This window comes from Pochonia chlamydosporia, chromosome 1 (genome assembly GCF_001653235.2).
Source record: "Pochonia chlamydosporia 170 chromosome 1, whole genome shotgun sequence".
NCBI lineage: Eukaryota > Fungi > Ascomycota > Sordariomycetes > Hypocreales > Clavicipitaceae > Pochonia > Pochonia chlamydosporia.
In genome coordinates, this window is record NC_035790.1 from 631,719 (window position 1) to 650,959 (window position 19,241).

Genomic DNA, 19,241 nt, shown 5'->3' on the forward strand with positions numbered 1-19,241 from the left:
CGCCAATCATGCGAAAAGTCGACACATTCCCAGACTCAGCCTGTAATGGGTTTGGCGAGACCGGCGCGGGGACAGATCATGCCCTTGTTATATGCAGGTTATGACAACAGAACCGACATGGATTGCATAATTTCTGCTCGTACACGAAAGCATTTATTCCCATCGTTGATCGATGGTGTCCAAAGGTAACAGCGCTGTTCAAGCAGCCGCCCGAGACCAACAGCTATTTTAAATCTCAAACATGAGATGCAATTGATACCACTGCAAAATGGCTACAGAACCACCCTTGGTGGATAAAATGCAATAGACTTGTATTTTAATCATCCAAACATCGCGTTACCTCTCTTATCGCCTACCACAAAGCATCAGTGTCCACCATGTCTTGCTGTGCCTTGACTCTTCTTTCGGATCTCTCGCTAAACCGCTTGTTCGTAGCCACCGTAGACATTGGAGATGGTATCATTGGACTTGGGGGTTTCTGGCTGGGTCTTGGATTCGATGGAAGACCTGGAGACCCATGGTGAATATCTGTCGAGTGAGAACTGGTAGCCGTTCGTTGCGAGACGGCGGACTTGGGGCAAAATTGTTTTCGGATATTGGGATCGTAAGCGTGGTGGGTGGTATAGCTATGCCGAGGCTCCCCTTCATGAAGAGGCAACAGGCTCGGTCGTTTATATTGGCGAGGTGACGTCTGTTTCCAGACTGCCCCGAAAGCAGCGCCAGGATGCAATGCCGTCAAGAGCATCCCAGATGCCAAAGGTAGGGCGCCGTCCATAACCATAAAGGCCGCCTCGTTTTGAAACAACCCACTATCTACGCCGCCAGCAAACTCGACTATTCGATAGATCGAGTACGCAAGTAGCAGAGTCGTGGAAATCTCGAGGCCTAGTGACGACGTTTTAGGAACGGATACCAGTGTAGCATACAGGTTGCGCGGCATTACCTCTAAGAAATCTTCCAAATCGCGGTGCAGTATACACATTCGAGTGCCTATCATCTGGGACACCATGCCCAGAACTGAGGGTTAAGACGAAAGAGAAGTAGACCGCAGCGCCGGTTAGTAGTGCCGCGGCCTGTACACTCAGGCCAGCAACCAGAATGGAGGCGCTTTTGGTTCTCTAGAAAATCGTCAGTTCTCGTTCTTTCGTCCACATTGTGCTTGTTCCACTGACTGTGACTCCATTAAAACCATATGAGATGAACACAATGCCAACCATCTCAACGCCGATCGCAATGGCAATCAAGGTATAAAGACCCAATTCAGCGAGCATAGGCTTGAACGGACTAAGACGCTCTCCATAGACACTGAGGATATGAGGGAAGACGACGAGGATCGACACTGAGACTGTTGATGGACCTAATACTGTGCCCAACAAGGACAGCAAGAAGTATACAGGGCTGTCGGGACTTTGATGAAGCAAGATTCGGCCGAGAAAGCCAACAATGCTCAGGAAGAGCCCTGTGGCCAGCGTTGCTGAAAAGATAGGAGTGTTTGATCTTATCCCAATATACAGGGCGGCGGGCAAAGAGAGGGCGTAGAATGCAAGTAGCACCACGTTGCCACCGACATTTGGGCTATAGCTGTAAAATCCGCCTGGAACTGGGCACGTTGAGCCACAGCCGGCTTCCATGATGAATGCAAACCGACTTTGTCATATTTTGAACAACAGTCGACTGCGTGGACGAGGTGAGGCGGACAACGAGCTTGACATCCACCGGTCGCCCTCTGGCGAGATGGTGATTTATATTCATCTCCGCGTCTGCCTGGAATTGGCTCGGCCGGCAGAGCAGAAATGCAGCCCAACAGCCGGGATATGCACGACTCGGGGGTTGGAATGACCTACGGTCGGTTCTGTTGTTGGTTCCAAGGAAGACTCGATGTGATGCTGGCACCAACAGATACCAGATGGAGAAGTGGTGTGGTTCACAAGCTACCGAATTCGACATTCTGCAGACCGTCACGTTCCGCATCATCCAATTATACGCCATGTTTCTCTGGAGAGACTTGGTTATCTCAGAGGAGGACAGATGGGTTCTGCAACAAGGCCGCCTGATGGAGCACCAAGTCAGTGCCCTGGTCGCCTACATGACAAATGCTCTGGCCAAACAATACTGACAAACGAATGAAAATGAGGCGATGGTTCCGACAGTCTGGTTGTGCCGTGGCCCCCAGGCATGACTAGTTTTCAGAGCCAGTCACGAAGTTTGGATCAGCATTGGATGGCAGGCTGAACCTTGCCCGAGCATGACGAGACATGACCATTAAAGAGGGGTTTGCGAATTTGCTCATTCATCCAAGAAGAGGAGCGGGCTGGAACAAAACGGCGAGCCTACACCGTGAGTCCTGGGACAGTCGGCGATGTGGTGGCACTATCGGAGGACACCACCATGACAACAAGGCTGTCGTTGTGCAGCATCATCGTCCACAAGCATAGAGCAAGGGTGTGGTGATGTGACGTTGTGGTTGGTTGACTGCCGCTGCCAACTTCGACATCTGAACCATTAGGACCAGGTTCTTGTGAACATGCCCCCAACCTTCCACACTAGACAGACGCTGGGCTTCGGCACCCGTCCGGAGTACAGATTGCGCCAGTGGCCCCCAGCCCAATGATGCGTTCTCATGGCAATGACCGCCGGCAGGACAGAGCACGACCGAACACAACACGGTTGGCCTAAGCTCTCGGGCGAAGTAAAGAGCAAGTGCGGCAACCACATTTATCCCGCGCTGTTGTCTTGTTGTTATAAGGCACCCTGAACCAACCATGGCCGACAGAATAGAGAGTGTAGAGGTCGAACCAACAAGAAAATGTAGAATTCAAGGGGCTCTTGCGTCATGTTTGACTTTGTAGGTTGGCTTTGAGAAGAGAAGCCGCAGAGTGAGCGTCGCCGCCCGGAGCCTTCTTCGGCACCTGTCCCAGCGACGAAGACTAACATATCCGTTCTTTCCACCGGATGATGGCGTGGACTCTTTAGGTTGGGTTCAATGGATCTCCTGTGATTGAGGACCACCAACAGTGAGTGACAAGTAATGCAACTCGGGATACACAGAGCCATGATTGGTCTTCGTGGAGTTGTGTCACCATCGTTGGCAGAGCTGTGTTTTGATGTCCAACATTGTTATGGGGAATGTGCCCCCGTCCTCCGTGCAGAGTGTACTCTACTTGGTACTTCGTGTAGACCATCTCAATCAGCATGGTCTGTCCTTCATAGTTTGTCAGCGCTGAGAGTAAAACAGAGACAAGGGTCCACACGCAGCTTTTGGACTCGGGTCCTGTGATTTCATGTCGATGATTCTGGCTCGTGTATGAGAGAGTTGTCAATTCATCACCCGCAGGGCTGTGAAATTGACGTTGAGATGAGACGGAGTGCAGAGGTCGACTATCACTTTTGATGCATCAGGCATGGCGCCGAAATAATAGTACTCGGAACTTGGTACGCAAGAAGTAGATTGATGAGGCATCGAATAATCAGGTTGTGAGTCGTGACAGTTCATCACGGAAACGCAGGCTCCTTCCCGTTGTCTCAGAATCAGGCTACTTGGTGCCTGCCTGCTGCTGTTCAGGAAGGCACCACCTTGCTTATTTGGAAGCAGCTGTTGATGCTGGTGCATGTGCTCATATTTGTTTCCGAACATTGAAGTTCGTTCAATGTTCGGAATGCTCCGTACTTCATGTACTAGTAGTACACAACACTCTGCACATGAGTAGGACAACTTGGGTTTTTGTTGGGATATTTCAAGAAGAAGAAGAACTCAGAGTAAAATCATCCAGCTCCTTCACAGGGTAGGGCCTAAGTCAGACAGCATCCGCGGCGGCAGGCAGCTCAGCTCCAGCCTATTGAATACCCGACCCCAGCTGACCAAGTCATGCCAAATCCATGTCGCTAACCACTTCGCTGCGCATGTCACCTTCATTCTTCTTTGGAGCCAAAAGTGTGAGTCGCAAACATACACACAGAGACACCAGGTCAATGCTTTACGCGATACAAAATTGAAGCTCAAAAGCGTTCAGTCCCTTCTGAAAACGGGAACAATGGCGCGCGAGGGGAATGTCACCCTCCGAGTGAGTCCGATGCATCACCCAATCAGAGGACAACCACAGGTCATTGGGCGCCATGACTTCACTGCGCCTAGTGCCTTTTGTCCTCCCGCGGGTGAGGCTTGGCTGAGGCTTAGCAAGAGATTCGTCCGTGTCCACGACGACTATGACAACACCACCTCTTCGTGAGAAGCTTCTTGGCCCATTCCAGTGTCGCAGCTGCATTGTCGTGCTGTATCTGCATTGTCGGCCGAAACAACCACAGCCCCGAGCAATCCTATTTCCAGAACGGCAAAGCTTCATGGAAGGTTAGATTTGCGTCACCGAGCCATCCGCCAGCTTACTTCATCTGTCCTGCGCCTGCTCTTTCACTCTTCGCCAGAAGAGCATTCGCCAAGCATACGGGAGCATGTCTCCATGACGATACAATATCGCACCAGCAGCATTTCTTTTCGTTCTCGGCCATTGTATCGCGAGGGCCTATTTCCTCCTCGGCAAAGCTGTTGCACCGAGTTTTACACCTCATTCATTTAGGGCCCGTTGTGTTCCGCCACAGATCATGTCCATCCGCATAGCTCTCGACAAGCAGCCCGAATTCTACACCAATCTCGACCATGTGACAGGACGCATAATACTAGGGCTTAATCGCCCAGAGCAAGTCGGCAGCATTGTTGTCAAGCTAGAAGGCGAGTCGGTTACCGCTTTGCAGGTTCCAAATCCATACGAAGACAACGGTCCTCGACCTCCCGGCCCGCTGCCAGGTCCGCCTGGCAGCATCGTGAGCGAAAATCATAAAATCCTATACAAGGTGCAGCAGGTTTTCCCCGACGAATATCATTCGAGCTCTTCGAATCCATACGGCGCCTTTCCACTGCAACCGGGAGAACACGAGTTCCCCTTCAAGTTCAAACTACCCATCAACAATGCGTGCAGCGACCCAATGGCCATGTCCAAGATTGGCGGCCTCGCGGGAGTAGGCGGCTTCGGATCTGGAGGTGGTCTCTTCGGCATGGGTGGAGTTCGATTCATGGATGGCACGAAACAGTTGCACCTCCAACATGTTACACGAACTCTTCCTCCCTCTCTGACAGGGTACCCCATGGAAGCGGAGATTCGCTATTACATTAAAGTCACAATCCAACGACCGGGGTTTCTGAAAGAGAATTGGAGATACCAAATTGGATACAAATTCCTTCCCATCGAGCCTCCAAGGCCATCGTCCACAGGACAAGAGGCGTTTGCCCGGCGACCATTCACGTTTCGACCGCGATCACCAGTCCCCCAGAATAAAAAGAAGAATCCCTTCTTCTCATCAAAGAAAGGGGACAAGGATGAAACCTCGGGTATGGATGGCACGGGCGCCGACTCGCCAGAGGTAGCCCCAGCGCCGTCAATTGAGATGTCGGCCCGCCTGCCTCATCCTTCGATATTTACCTGCAACCAACCAGTTCCTCTGCGGCTAATTGCAAAAAAGCTGGTCAATAGTCCAGAGCAAGTCCACCTGGTTTCGTTTCAGATGGATCTCATCGGTATTACCGAAGTGAGAGCGTACAACATCTACAACAAGAAGGTCAATCGCTGGGTAGTCGTATCCACCAACGACCTAAACATACCCTTGACATCCGGACCAGACGCAGAAGTTGGATCAGAGGTCGCAGTGCCCGATACTTTGTGGAAAGACAAGACATTGCCCAATACTGTTGCGCCGTCGTTTGTCACCTGCAACCTGTCGCGAAGATACGAGGTGGAAATAAAGCTAGGACTATGCTGGGGCAAGCCGAAATCCGGGTTCATTAGCAACCACCCTCAAACAATCTTCCTTCCGTTGCATTTCGGCACGGTAGAGGTCTTCTCAGGCATCACGCCACCACCCGAGCTCGTCGAGGCAGCTAGAAATACCCGGCCTGGTAGGGCAACGCTGAGTATTCCACCAAGGCTGCCACCACGACCGAGCCATTCAGCACCAAGCACACCGGTTTCAGCACAACAAAACCAGAGCTTGAATTCCAATTCAAGCCAAGCACAGGCGCAACCACCGCCCATGCCACAGAGACCACCACAAGATCCATTGTATCCTCCTCAATTACTACCCGGACAGACGGTACCACCGTACGACGACGCGCCACCGAGCTACGACGAAGCCATTGCCGAGAACTTGTCAGGTCCGTTTGACGGGATGCAATCCCGACCAGCATACAGCGGTGTTACAAACGAGAATGCGCCAAGTCAAATGCCTGCGGAGAAGAGATAATTTGATTCCCCCTTACGCGATGAATACTGCATAATTAATCACAAAGGAGTTTTGGTCAGGATTAAAAAGCATGGGCGGTGGAATAGACGGGATAGGATTGGGTCATAAATGAGATTGGTATAGCAGTATTTAATAATAAGAATCACTAAACTTCACATACCATGGAATGATGCACATATACTCAAGTAGGTGACCAAACTAACGTCATGTACACAGTCAATAGTCGATGGTGTTCTCGCGACTGCTCATAAGAGCCCAAGCTTCGGTGACGTCAGCCCACTTTCTCACACACAAACATTGAACTCACCAAAACCTCGGCTCACAACTTCACCACCAAACACCACAGCCGTCAATCTCAAAGCACAATGCCGAAATGAGTAAATGCCTCCCGCGAAGCGTACCGCTCGCTTCCCTACGCATACATCACGCCCGCCATCCACTCTCACACCGCCACATCTCATCAACATCACACAATCAACGTTCCCGCGATCCTCGCATCCGCGACGTCGGCAGACAAATCGAAGATGACTACGCAGCTATTCGCGAACACTACGGTACTTCCCCTTTCACACCCCAATACACTTACAAAATCTAACATTTCAGCCACGCCGAAATACCCCATCGTCCTAGCCCACGGCCTCCTAGGCTTCTCGGAGCTGCACGTCCCTCCCTTCCCACGCATCCAATACTGGCACGGCATACGGGAAGCGCTCACCGCACAAGGCGCAACAGTCATCACCGCCACCGTCCCCCCGTCAAGCTCCATCGCCGAAAGGGCAGCCAAGCTCGCAGATGACATTACAAGCGCAGGCGTCGACGTAAGCGCGGGCGTCAACGTCGTCGCCCACAGTATGGGCGGCCTGGACGCGCGGTGGATGATATCAAACATCCTCAAGCCGGAAAGAAGCTTAAAAGTCGCGTCCTTGACAACTATTTCGACGCCGCACCATGGATCGCCCTTTGCGGATTACGTGCTGCACTCGTCGTCGGGGATAATGTACCTGCCGCGTTTGTATCGACTTCTTGAGCGGGCGGGCCTGTCGACGAGTGCGTTTTCCCAGCTCACCACGTCGTATATGAGGGATGAGTTTAATCCCAGGACGAGGGATGACGAGGCGGTGCGGTACTTTTCGTATGGGGCGATGATGGCGCCGCCGCCGTTGTTGAGTCCGTTTCGTATCCCGAAGAGGATTATAGAGGAGGTGGAGGGTGTGAATGATGGGTTGGTGAGCGTTGAGAGTGCGCGCTGGGGAGCGTATCAGGGGACGTTGGTGGGTGTGAATCATTTGGATTTGATTAATTGGCCGAATAGGGTGCGGTGGATGGTGAGAGGGTGGATTGGCGTGAGGAAGAGGTTTAATGCTGTGGCATTTTATTTGGGCATTGCTGATATGTTGGCGAGGGAGGGATTGTGATTGTGGTTTTGCTTCTGGAGTTTGGATTTTAGAGCCGTCGGTTTTGTTACATGGTGGGAAGCAAGTTTGTCATATGGGTGTTCACACAGAGTCAGTGGGAAGGTCAACATCATGGGCACGTCAAATAATTGTAGAGGTATCAGTATTAGAATATAGAATACAGCAAGCCTGGCCACGGGCATGAGCATGAGCTCGAAACATGAGCACAAACACAGGCACCGCCGTCCCAATCAAGCCTCTTCCCCAGGGTTTCATAATCAATCTCTGTCGTCCCGACCACACATGATGCATTATGTACACAAACCAGCACACCGCGTCCAAATGATAATGGCAAACAAAAACGTTGAAAAAAATCAAGTGGTCGGCTGCAAGTCGTTCACAGATTGGCGTTGGGGGAAGATGGTCAGGTCGGCAGAACGAACGCCGGGGAACCTTCAGACATTTATGCCTCATCAAAGCTCTCCCAAGATCCGTCACTGCATCCTTTTAATTTGCTCCTCTCCTCCCGCAACCAGCTTGTCGCTACCGTTTCCGCCTCCCATCCACGCCTCCACGAGCCATCACCCTCCAGAAGGCGACGCTTAGTACTTGGGCTGGTTGCGCTCCTTGCGGCGGGCAAGGCACTTGGAGATGTACAGACCAGTAAGGCCGACGGCAACTATTCAAGGGAGATAATGTCAGTTTGTGCATTGCAAAACATGCCCAGGCTTTCAAGCGCAACGCAATTGTCGCGATCGGCCAGCCAAGGGAAGGACCTAAAGGGCATCTATTGCGTACCGACAAAGACGATGCAGAACACGACCATGACACCAGCATTTCGTGCGGGCCAGCTCTTCTCACGCTTGGCGAAGGCGTTCATGGCCTCGGTGGCCTCTCGGGCAATAAGAGCAGTGTTGATGGCAGCCATTGTGTAGGTTGGGAGTGGAGTGGAGAGGCGACAAGAATTGCTCTGTTGACGTTTTGTTAGTAAAAGGAAAAGCGCGCAAGTCTTCGCGAGACGATTTGGGCCAGCTGAGCGATTAGGGATCAATTGCCTGTCAAGAGTCGATAAAATTCAATTGATTTTTGTTTGATGGTGTGCAATTGAGCTTGAGATATGACGGCGTTCGCTTGTTGCAGAAAAGGCTGCGGTCAATTCGACGTGATGGTCGACTTTCTTTTTTTTTTTTCCCTCGCCCCAAGCAAGTTCAGCACCCAAGCTTCTCCGATCGCATCGGCTATGCCGGCAGCTGCAGCTCGACTTGCACAGTCCGAGCGAGCTCCCAATACAATGCAACACCGGCCAAATCAATCAAAAATTCACATCGACATGCAATCGACAGGTAATTGGGCACAACAGCTGGCTCATTCGTGTGATTCACTTACCTGTACTGGCCGTGAGAGAGGATGGAGGTGGAGGAGCAACAAATTGACTCGACTCGCGCAGGTGGACTAGGCCATGATTTTGTTGATCAGACTCAAGGCCTCAAGTCCGGTGGAAAAGTGGGGATGCACGTCACGGGCCAACCGGGGGCCAAGGATTCTGGGCAAGACTGGAACTGGCTGGGATATCCAGGATCACCCAGAGTGATCTCAAGTGAGCTAGCCTGCCCGTTCCTTTGCTTTGCAGTTTGGATTGCCGCCAAGCCCATGTACCAGCCAGAGAGAGAGACACCAGCAGAACGGCTCCAAAGTTAATGCCTGCGAATTTGCCCTTGGCTACGGAGCCAAGACGAGGTAAATTGATTGAATCAGCTGCCACTTTTCAAGGGGAGCTTTGTGTCAATCAATTGAGTCTATCATTTCCGCTTGAGATACTACGCACGACTGACGCTCTGCCGCCCTTGACAGGATGATCAAAGAAAATGGTACGGGTACGCCGCGCCGGCTTGAAGAAAAAAAAAATCACCCTGCCAAACTGCCTGGCAGCAAATTTCAAAATTCCCTCCTCGACAACACTGGCACTAGCGGGCCGGAAGTGCAGGACGGCTGCTGGTCGATTTTTGAAATGACTTATGGCACTCTTTGGGTGGGCGAGCCTTCAATACCACCCACAACATTGATATCATGTACTTCGACCGCTTCTTCTTGCAGGAGCTGTACCTGGCCATGGGGCAACTCGGAACACGGCAGCCATGCTGGCCAAACAACAAGTCGAGAAAAAAAAGCCCTCTGCTGGAGACGGCGATAACTAGTGGTCCCCATGTGGGGGACCAAGCGCTAGGTGCTGGGGTGCTTGAACGGGCAACGAACGGGATTGCCTGCGCGAATTTTGGACCGACCACACCAAACAAATGACGGGTCAAGCCTGGTGTTTTGACATCAGAGTGTTTGACTGATGTATTAGCGTCCTGGCTACGGAGTATGGACAAGGTGAGTTGATATCCAACCCGCCCAAGATTGGCTGGGGATCCATGGGGCTGCGTGATTATATCTGCCCAGCAGGATCAAAGAGAACCACCCGAGGCGACAGTGGCGGCTCGCGCACAACCATGACCGGACAAGACGGCTCACAGGGGGTCACGATTGCTGTCAATGCAGACCTTCCAAGAAGAAAGCAGGAATTGTCGCGCACTTCATAAGGCGCGAGGCGGCGTCAGGATGCCCCATCACAGTTCGGTTCATGTTAGGCACAGACGGACAGTGCACCAACGAGCTGGAATGAGGCGACACGTCGCAACTGCAAGACTAATACGCCCTGTTATTCTCTTTGGGCATGGGCCGCGGAGCACCTTGGCCCAGGCAGCCCGCGGGGCTGATGAGTACAGACTTGACACTATGTCTCAATAGACCAGCTCTTGTTTCGCATTGTGTTTTAAATGAGGGCATGGACAAACTCCCGTTTGTCAAGAGTTTCGAATGTGGATTGAACGCGTGGGATGTGGGATAATAGGCGAAGAGAGACATTGGCCTTTCCCCAGAAATGAACCCAATGTTTGCCAGCAAAGCTAATGTCGTTTGCCACGCTTCTTTTCAGCAAGTGTTAGGTCGATTTGTAGCCAGGTACTGGGAATGACGTCGTTCCTACATGCTGCATGCTTCCGAGAGGTAGGCTGTGATCATGACTGGAGCAATCCATGATTAGTTCATCTCATGATATTCTGCACAGCATCATTGATGAAACATCACGTTGGGCACACACAAAAGTACCAGTCAGTGCTCGGTATGATGAAGTGAATCGCTGTCTGCATTCTCACTTGGTGGAGGAGTATTGGTGCTGCATGGCTCAGTCATCCTTTACACCAAATGGGCATCTCGGTCTAGGGCGCCGCCTCTGCCGCTGCAAGTGACATTTGGAGGCCAGAGCCAGACGAGGAAGCTGCATCCGGAAGATCCAGGTGCGCTTGACACGCCCAATTTTGCAGGGAAACGTGATGGCTTTCTCAAGCTCCACCAAGTGGCCCGACGCGGCCGGATCCATAGAAGGGCGAGAGAAGAAAAATTGTCTGGCGTGGCTCCATTTCGTCCGCGGCTCACGGCCATGAATCGAGCTACCAGCTTAGGTTTTGCTTTGGAAATTACCGTGGAAGTCTCGGATGAGAGTCGGCGTCTGACGAGATTCGCCATTGATTGCTCGCTCCGGTCAAAAGCCTGGTCGTATTACTCCTGGCCTTGATGGCTTTGCTTTGGCCCGTGTAGTTTCCGGAGTCGAATTACCTCAAACAACTTCTTGCTTGGCCAGCTGTGAACTCGTCGATCAACATTACCTGTGTCGTTACCTTGGCAGGTGACTGAGGATGTCAATTGAAGCCGTCTTGTATCCCATACTTGGAGCATCTACAAGCAGCAATGATGCTGACTCCCACCTATCCCTCTAACGAAAATACTGTAGCTGGTTCGTGAGCTAGCTGTGGCGGCGCCGATAACCACCAGGCCATGCGTCCGTTGAAAACTAGGCACGAATTATTCTCCATGGACGAATTGGAATGAACACCAGTGTTCGAGAAACCTCAAATAATGGTCTTGAAGCTATTGCAACAGAATCACCAGATCCACCTACCATGTAAACGACCGCACTCGGCCGAAAATGGAAGGATATTAACAGTGTATATGTACAGTGTGTATCATTGCACACTGTACGTCGGCATACGCCTTTCGCCGACTGGTACAAGGTGAGGAGAACAACAGGTGACACAGCATGAGACAACAACTTGAGAGCTGGTCAACTGTCATGATTTACACACTCGTATTTGCAGGCACCCAGCTACCAACTAGCTTCACCACTTTGTGAGCCGGTTTTGACACAAAGAAGAAGACTTTCGTGCAAGAACCTCACGCCGTGTCATCAAGATGCCGTCGTGGGTGGGCCATTTACGCCGTGTCAATGCACACAATGTATCAACCTTTCGACGTGCGCCGCTGGCTGAAATTTCGGGATCACTTGGGGATCTTGGCACGCTCTTGCCACTCATGATTGCGTTAGCCGTGCAGGGCTCCATTCACTTGGGTTCGACGCTAGTTTTCTCGGGCATTTTTAACATTATCACTGGTGTCGTCTTTGGCATCCCTCTCCCCGTCCAGCCCATGAAGGTACAGTGTCCCATATTCATCAACTATTGCAGCGGCCGTGTAACTAATTGTCTCTGTCCTTCTGTAGGCTATTGCTTCAGCTGCCATTTCTAGCGGAGAAAATGCACCCAAAGATGTTGTGACTGCCGCTGGTCAGTGGGTAGGAGCAGCAGTACTGGTCATGAGTGTCACTGGCCTATTGCGCTGGTCTGTATCTGTTGTTCCTATTCCCGTTGTTAAAGGCATTCAACTTGGTGCCGGCCTGTCCCTGGTTGTAGGTGCTGGAACATCACTTCTGCAACCGCTACACTGGGTGCATCCTGTCCTGGACAACAGGCTCTGGGCCTTGTTCGCATTTCTCGTCCTCATTGTCACGCAGCGGCTACCCAAGTTCCCGTACGCTTTTATATTTTTTATACTGGCCATCGTTTTTGCTCTTATTGCAGTTCTTACTTCCCATCACCACTTGCCCTGGTTTCATATCTGGCATCCTCACTTCACGCCGCCAGCTTGGTTCGGTCCTGGTGACAATGCTCCTGCACTCTGGATGGCAATTGGACAGCTTCCTTTGACTACGCTCAACTCTATCATTGCCGTCACCGCTCTAGCAGCCGATCTCTTGCCGGACCTCCCCACCCCATCAGTAACTTCTATCGGGATCAGCATCGCATGTATGAACCTCTCTGGTACTTGGCTGGGCGCGATGCCACTTTGCCATGGTTCGGGCGGTTTGGCTGCTCAGTACAGATTCGGCGCACGCTCCGGCGCCAGCATCATCTTCCTGGGGCTTGTGAAGCTTCTTGTTGGGCTTATTTTTGGCGAAACGCTAATTGATCTGCTAAAGTCGTACCCCAAGAGTATTCTCGGAATCATGGTGCTCGCTGCTGGGTTGGAATTAGCAAAGGTAGGCTACTCACTCAACAAGGGAGCTCCTGATCTATGGGAAGAAGCGGTCAGCGAGTCCTTTTCCGGCCGCATCACTAGAGTTCAGAGAGACCCGTCTGATGAGGAGCGTCTTGAGCGATGGACTGTGATGTTGATGACTACTGCGGGTATTCTAGCCTTCAAGAACGATGCGGTAGGCTTCCTAGCAGGGATGCTCTGCCACTGGGCGTATAGGATGTCTGAATGGTTTATCAAGAGAAAGAGGAATCGTTTGACTCGGGGAGAGCGAGCCCCCTTGCTCAGTTCATAAACTGTACATCTAGATTTAGCATTACATCCGATATTATCAACCATCACGGTGTCCAGCCGTACCCAAACCATCCGTCCGACGTTAATCATTGCAATCCCTCTCTAAAAATCAGTCATCGCTTTAGTATTAGGCTTTGACCAGTCCTCCTTTGGCCACTCTTCATAATGCTGGCCATGCCTCTCACGAACCCTCTTCAGCAACACCCTCTCAAAGAACAAGAACAACGCAGCAGCGATTCCCAAGCAAGCCCCCTCCACAATAGCCGTTACCTTGGCCGTGACGCTCCAAACCCCATGCTGCTGTGAATAAACGCCCACCAAGGTCGATATCAGACCTGCCAGACAATTTGCAACACCCGGAACAATCAACTTATTCAACATCCAGACATAGTTGTCAAGGTGTCTCAATGCCAGCACCGCCATGCCCACCAGTGATACGGCACACGCAATCGCTGCAATGACCAGAAGGGGGATATTTTTCACAGACTTGAGAATCTTTTCGGTGGTTTGATCACCCCATTCTTCGGGGTGCTTGGACTCGATGGACCTTTGGATCGTTGTGAAGGTGCCGGGGAAGACAAGGAATCCCGCCAGCAGGAGCCAGACGAAGAACGAGGCGAGGACGCTGTGTAGGAGAGGGATGGCGTCTACGTCAAGCAACATTTGGACGTAACGAGAGTGCATTGTGTCGGTGCGTTTGAGAGGTTTTGGAGAGGACATCGCGGAGGAGTGATGCTCTGGATCTCGGTGCCAGAGAGGCATGTTGTGCTGCAGTTGTATAATAAGAATAGTTAAAACAAAGATGGACCACACTCTCAAACGAGAGAATCAGACTTTTCCCCGAATATTGTTGATTTCAAATAACACTAGGAAATGACAAAGGAAATAAATGATGTTTACGACAGAGGCACGACGTGAGCGAGCGAACTGCCAGGGTCACTGGGAGATATATTTATGTTTGAAACTGATCCGACTGCCGCTCCCGCGGCGCTTAATGATACGTCGAGTGAGATTCATGTTGCTACTCAACTATACGATGGCTGTCACAGCAAGCGCTAGGATCGAGATTATGTCGAGATGTTGCAAGCGACGACGATTTATTGGTTGGCAAGCTCCGAGTTGTTGGGTGAGATTGACGAATCAGGGCGCGAGATTGGCATTCTGGCCCGTTTTGGTGGCCGACTGCCAGACCTGTTTTAGAAACATTGAAGTGAATTGGAGTCAACCACATGGTCGAAGTGGGCGTTTCAGGGACAATGATGATTCCGAGATGCCGTGATGGGTTGAGAATTCATTCTCGGTGTACGTGGTGGGATATCAAGCCCATGGAACATGCCACTTGCCGCATCTCATAGTTTGAAAGGCCAGGTCCGGCTTCAAAGTTGGTAGAAACCAGACCAGACACCTTGACGGCACTCATACAGAGAAAGGCCAGTGCTTGCCTTGAGCTCCTTCCCAGAATCTGAGCGGAACTGCCTGCAAACATCAGGCCAGCCAAGGGCATCCACGCCTGACCCCAGTGAACAGGAAAGAGCAATGGTGGAAAAGTGGCTACAGACGGCAGCCAACGCCGCCAGGCAGCGTGAGGAGACCGCCAGGCAGCCAATCAAAGCCCGTCTTCCCGCATCTGACCCTCGCTGGCATCGCGGTCGAGGAAGGAAAGGCTGGTGCTGCAGCTGCATGTGCGGAGGTTCATTCAAACTGGGTCTCGTCATTCGTCGTCCAAACAGCGAACACAGCGAGCACAGCGAACGGGTCTCGCCGCCTCAGTTGATTATTTTTGCCCGAGGCTTCAATCAATCGAATCAACAACAACAACAACTTCATCGCGCCAGCGACCGTCATCGCATACAGCTCGACACAACCGCCGGCCCTCTCAACGAGGCGAAGGAGCTGTCAACCGAGCAGCGATGACTTCGTCCAGCGACGGCCGCAATGGCCCCGAGCACCAGCAGGATGCAGATGCTTCCATGTCTACTCCTGCCTCAGCGGAACTTGCGACCGTGACGCCAGTGCCGGCCAGCGCGACCAACGAACCCGCGACGACATCTACGGCCGCGACCGTGACTTCTGGGATGCCTGCGACAGCCGACTCTACTTCTCAAAACCCTCCAACTGACGCAACCGCCACGTCTGCGCAACAACAGGCTGAGGAACCTGTGCCTGTACCGCCTTCAACTCCGAAGCGCAATGGTGACGCGACCAACACCTTAGCGCAACAACCTACCTCAGCGTCTGCTTTAGAAACCCCCGTAAAGAGCAGTAACACCACTGCAGCCGCCCAAGCCGTGCCGGAGATGCCAAAGGATTCAGATGGGGACACTGCCATGACGGGCCAAACGCAAACTCAACCAGAACTTTCCCAGCAGCAAATACAAAAACCTCAGCCTCCAAATGTTGCCAGCGTGGCTACGAGCGAACAGTTTCCCCCCTCGACACCCTTCACGCCCGCACAAATGGCGAACCTCGACCAACATGCCTACATGATGATGGCTCTTGCCTCCATGTCGGGAGCTCAGAATGCCATGTCCCCACCGCCAACAGTTACGCCATCCCAAGTTACACTCCCGAATATGTTGGACGATGGAATGAATGGCACGGCGTCGACAAATGCTTTGCGACAAGGCACTACTGAAAAGGGCTTGGAGTCTTTTGCGCGGATAGAGTTCGCCGACAGTGTCTTTCAAATGACAACCTACGCCGTCATCATTGGCCGTGACCAGCGAGCGTTGGAGCAAGCTCGCCGCGATGAGAAACGGGCAGATGAACACCAGCGCAGGGTCGAGGAGAACGCAAGCAAGGGTCTGCCGCCGCCATCACCCATTCGTCATGATCGGAGCAAGTTTAGTAAATCCTACGTCAGTGAGGAAGGTGGTATGCTCGGCCCAGAATCTGACAGCGAGGGGAGTGGACGGCCACCAAAGAGACGGAAAACGAGTACAAATGGATCTTCACAACAGGAGGTCGAGGAATCGCAGGAGAATGTCATCTCAAACCGCCAATATGTATCACATACACCAGGCGCGGCTGCTGTCGACCTGAGTTCTCTCCGCCCGTCACCCTACCACGTTCCATTCATTGGCATTCACTCCCCTGGCCCGAATATTGCCGGCAAGACCAAGGCCATCTCAAGAGAGCATCTGAAAATCGCATATAACAAGGAAGAGGGTGTTTTTGAAGCATATCCCCTGCACAAGAACGGCTTTTTCTGCGAAGATGTACACTACAAGAGCGACAAGGTTGTCTTAAAATGCGGCGATCGGTTACAAATCAAGGACGTGGACTTTCGATTCATAATCAACGGCGTTGAAAAGGGACGAACCGGAGCCGAAGAGTATCTGGAAGAAGAGCCTGTTCCCAAGAAACGCCAATCTCATGGTGGCAAAGAAATGAGCTTTGACTTTGAGCAATCACACGGCAACGGAGAAGTCCAGGATACCAGTGACGAACTCTCTGATGTTGAGATTAGCCCTCAAGCAATATCCGATGGAGAAGATGAAGAGGAAGACGAGGTTGAAGGTGAAGAAGGGGATGAAGGAGAGGAGGGCGAGGAAGGGGACGGGGACGACCAAGGAGACGATTCTGAACTGAAGAATGAGTCCACCGCCGACCTTGATCTATCAGTACCACAGATACCCAAGAAGAGAGGTCCTGGACGACCGCCGAAGAATGGCATCATGTCGAAGCGAGAGCAGCGTTTACTCAAGAAGCAGCAACAGGAGATGGCAAAGAAGACCCTTCCTCAAGCTCCGCCAGTGGAACCGCCGATCAAGCGCAAGGTTGGTCGACCTCGGAAACATCCCTTGCCGGAAAATGCTGGTGACCGCCCAGAGAAGCGCAAGTACAAACCACGGAAGCCCAAGGAAGAGGGTGGTGAAGGATCTGATGCGGAGAGGAGAGCACGAGAGAAGAAGGAAAAGAAAGCTCGACCCAAGTCACCGCCCCTGGAGCTCAAAATTGAAGACTACACGGATGAGCAACTACAAAAACCGAATAAAAATTACGGTGTCCTCATTGATGAGACCCTAACGGCTGCTGGTCCAGACGGCCTGACGCTGAAGCAGATTTACAAGAGGATATGCCAGAGATATCCTTGGTTCTATTTCCATACCGAGACGAAGGGCTGGGAGAGCAGCGTCAGGCACAACCTCATTGGGAACGAAGCATTCAAGAAGGACGAAACAACGAATCTCTGGTCACGAGTTCCCGGTGTTGAGTTGGACGCAGGGAAGAAGCGCAAGGCCACCTCCCCCGATAGAGGTTTGGCAGCTCAGGGCTATGGACCGTACTCGTATCCATACAATGCCGCTCAGCACATGCCTCCTGGAGCTGCCGCAGGCTACCCTCCTGGTCAAGCACCGCCAGGCTACCCAGCCCTGGGATATCAAGGTCAGCCAGGCCAGGTGCCTCGTCCAATGCAACCTTACGCACCCGCACCGGCTCACGCTGGGCAACCAACCGCACCAGCACCGGCGGCAGCAGCAGCAGCAGCACAGCCAGTTGCTCCAACCCAACTACCGGGATATGGACCTCCGCCAGCACCAGCCAGGGCGCAACCTGGTGTTCCTCAGCCGGGCACATACAGTTCTCCTTATGCATCAAGACCGCCTCCGCCGCCGTCGAGCGCTCCAGTTAAGACTGAGCCTGGGACCGCACATCCAGGTGCTACAGCGCCAGCGCCAGTACAGCCACCTCCGCAGGTTGCGCAAGCAGCGGCCTCTAGAATTGGTGCCAAAACTGTACCTGGATCTGCAGGTTCTCCGCAGACATCTACGCCGGGAAGTCGCCCATCAGCGACGCCGCCCACCACTGCGCCGCCGAGGCCGGTCATTGAGCCTCGACTCTTGTCCGCTGTTGTTGGGCTCAAAGATGGTCTGGTTGACAACCTGAAGAAAGCGCGCAATCCCAAAGCCGAAGCGATAGTCATGTCCGCATTAAATCGCTGCGTAGGACTCAAAAAGGAAGCCACAGAGAACGACAAAATGGAGTCGATTTGTATTAAGGGAATCCGCCAAGTAATCGAGGGCTTCACCAAGAACAAGAGTCTCGCGCCCGGTGGATCCGCGTCAACAGAAACACCGCCCATTTTCGAACCTAGAGTCCTTGCCTCTTTGAACGGATTCAAAGACGTGTCCATCAAAGCACTCAAGGTTCGTCTAGGAGAAGCCCGCGCGGAAGCAATCACCCTCTCCGCTATAGACCGCGTGCTTGGCTTCGCAAACGCAAGTATTGTACCACAACCCAGCGAGGGCGACTCGGCATCAACGCCAACCGGCAACTTGCAGGGTGTGGAGCAGCATCTCATCAGTTCTATTCAGCAACTCCTCAAGGGTATGAATCAGAAGCTCAAGGACGATTAGAGCCAGGACTATTTATTAGTTCTTTTTTTCTTTTTCTTTTATTCATTATTGCAACCAAACGTGCCATAGCGCGTATGGTATTTTACGGCGTTTTTGTTCCTTGGGAATCAAAGCATGGTGTTAGGAAATAAAAGGTCGCTGTGGTTGTTTTATACGAGACAATGACATTTGTGCTAATTCTGTTATCTTGCGAGTGCCTTGTGCCTTGTGAGACGGTGGGCTGTAGTGGTAGTTGAATACATTATTCATAACATGTTGGCTTTGAATTGCACGAGTGAACAAACGTTGATATCTTGACGTGCCAGAGTGGTGCTTCAAATCGACCAAGTGGTTTACATGCCCATTCGACTTATACTCATGACACAAAATAAAGACTAAACTTTTGGTATCTTGTCTTGTTAAACAGTGATACTCTAAGTCGACCAAGTGGTTTACATGCACATTCGACTCATACTCATGACACAAGTAAAGACTAAACTTTGACAACTTGTCATGC

At 52.0% G+C, this 19,241-nt stretch overlaps 7 protein-coding genes across 7 annotated transcripts; 4 read left to right on the top strand and 3 right to left on the bottom strand.

Annotated features, from left to right (window-relative positions):
* Positions 1-352: 352 nt before the first annotated feature.
* VFPPC_15059 (RTA-like protein) lies at positions 353-1,631 on the bottom strand (the record flags this gene model as incomplete). The annotated part of the gene is made up of 3 exons (XM_018292812.1): positions 353-885; positions 944-1,118; positions 1,173-1,631. 3 exons carry the CDS (start codon positions 1,629-1,631, stop codon positions 353-355), a joined length of 1,167 nt encoding a protein of 388 aa, XP_018148141.1.
* A 2,965-nt stretch (positions 1,632-4,596) lies between these two features.
* Positions 4,597-6,288, top strand: VFPPC_00119 (arrestin domain-containing protein; the record flags this gene model as incomplete). Its single annotated transcript, XM_018280208.1, has 1 exon — positions 4,597-6,288. The coding sequence occupies one exon, from the start codon at positions 4,597-4,599 to the stop codon at positions 6,286-6,288; it is 1,692 nt and encodes a 563-aa protein (XP_018148142.1).
* A 373-nt stretch (positions 6,289-6,661) lies between these two features.
* VFPPC_12696 (triacylglycerol lipase) lies at positions 6,662-7,703 on the top strand (the record flags this gene model as incomplete). The annotated part of the gene is made up of 2 exons (XM_018290473.1): positions 6,662-6,842; positions 6,892-7,703. The coding sequence occupies 2 exons, from the start codon at positions 6,662-6,664 to the stop codon at positions 7,701-7,703; spliced, it is 993 nt and encodes a 330-aa protein (XP_018148143.1).
* A 581-nt stretch (positions 7,704-8,284) lies between these two features.
* VFPPC_12697 (hypothetical protein) lies at positions 8,285-8,610 on the bottom strand (the record flags this gene model as incomplete). The annotated part of the gene is made up of 2 exons (XM_018290474.1): positions 8,285-8,361; positions 8,481-8,610. The coding sequence occupies 2 exons, from the start codon at positions 8,608-8,610 to the stop codon at positions 8,285-8,287; spliced, it is 207 nt and encodes a 68-aa protein (XP_018148144.1).
* Positions 8,611-11,972: 3,362 nt separating this feature from the next.
* VFPPC_00121 (sulfate transporter) lies at positions 11,973-13,386 on the top strand (the record flags this gene model as incomplete). Its single annotated transcript, XM_018280209.1, has 2 exons — positions 11,973-12,212; positions 12,280-13,386. 2 exons carry the CDS (start codon positions 11,973-11,975, stop codon positions 13,384-13,386), a joined length of 1,347 nt encoding a protein of 448 aa, XP_018148146.1.
* A 101-nt stretch (positions 13,387-13,487) lies between these two features.
* On the bottom strand, positions 13,488-14,147 carry VFPPC_15061 (hypothetical protein; the record flags this gene model as incomplete). The annotated part of the gene is made up of 1 exon (XM_018292814.1): positions 13,488-14,147. The coding sequence occupies one exon, from the start codon at positions 14,145-14,147 to the stop codon at positions 13,488-13,490; it is 660 nt and encodes a 219-aa protein (XP_018148147.1).
* A 1,148-nt stretch (positions 14,148-15,295) lies between these two features.
* VFPPC_00123 (forkhead domain-containing protein) lies at positions 15,296-18,745 on the top strand (the record flags this gene model as incomplete). The annotated part of the gene is made up of 1 exon (XM_018280210.1): positions 15,296-18,745. The coding sequence occupies one exon, from the start codon at positions 15,296-15,298 to the stop codon at positions 18,743-18,745; it is 3,450 nt and encodes a 1,149-aa protein (XP_018148148.1).
* Positions 18,746-19,241: the final 496 nt, after the last annotated feature.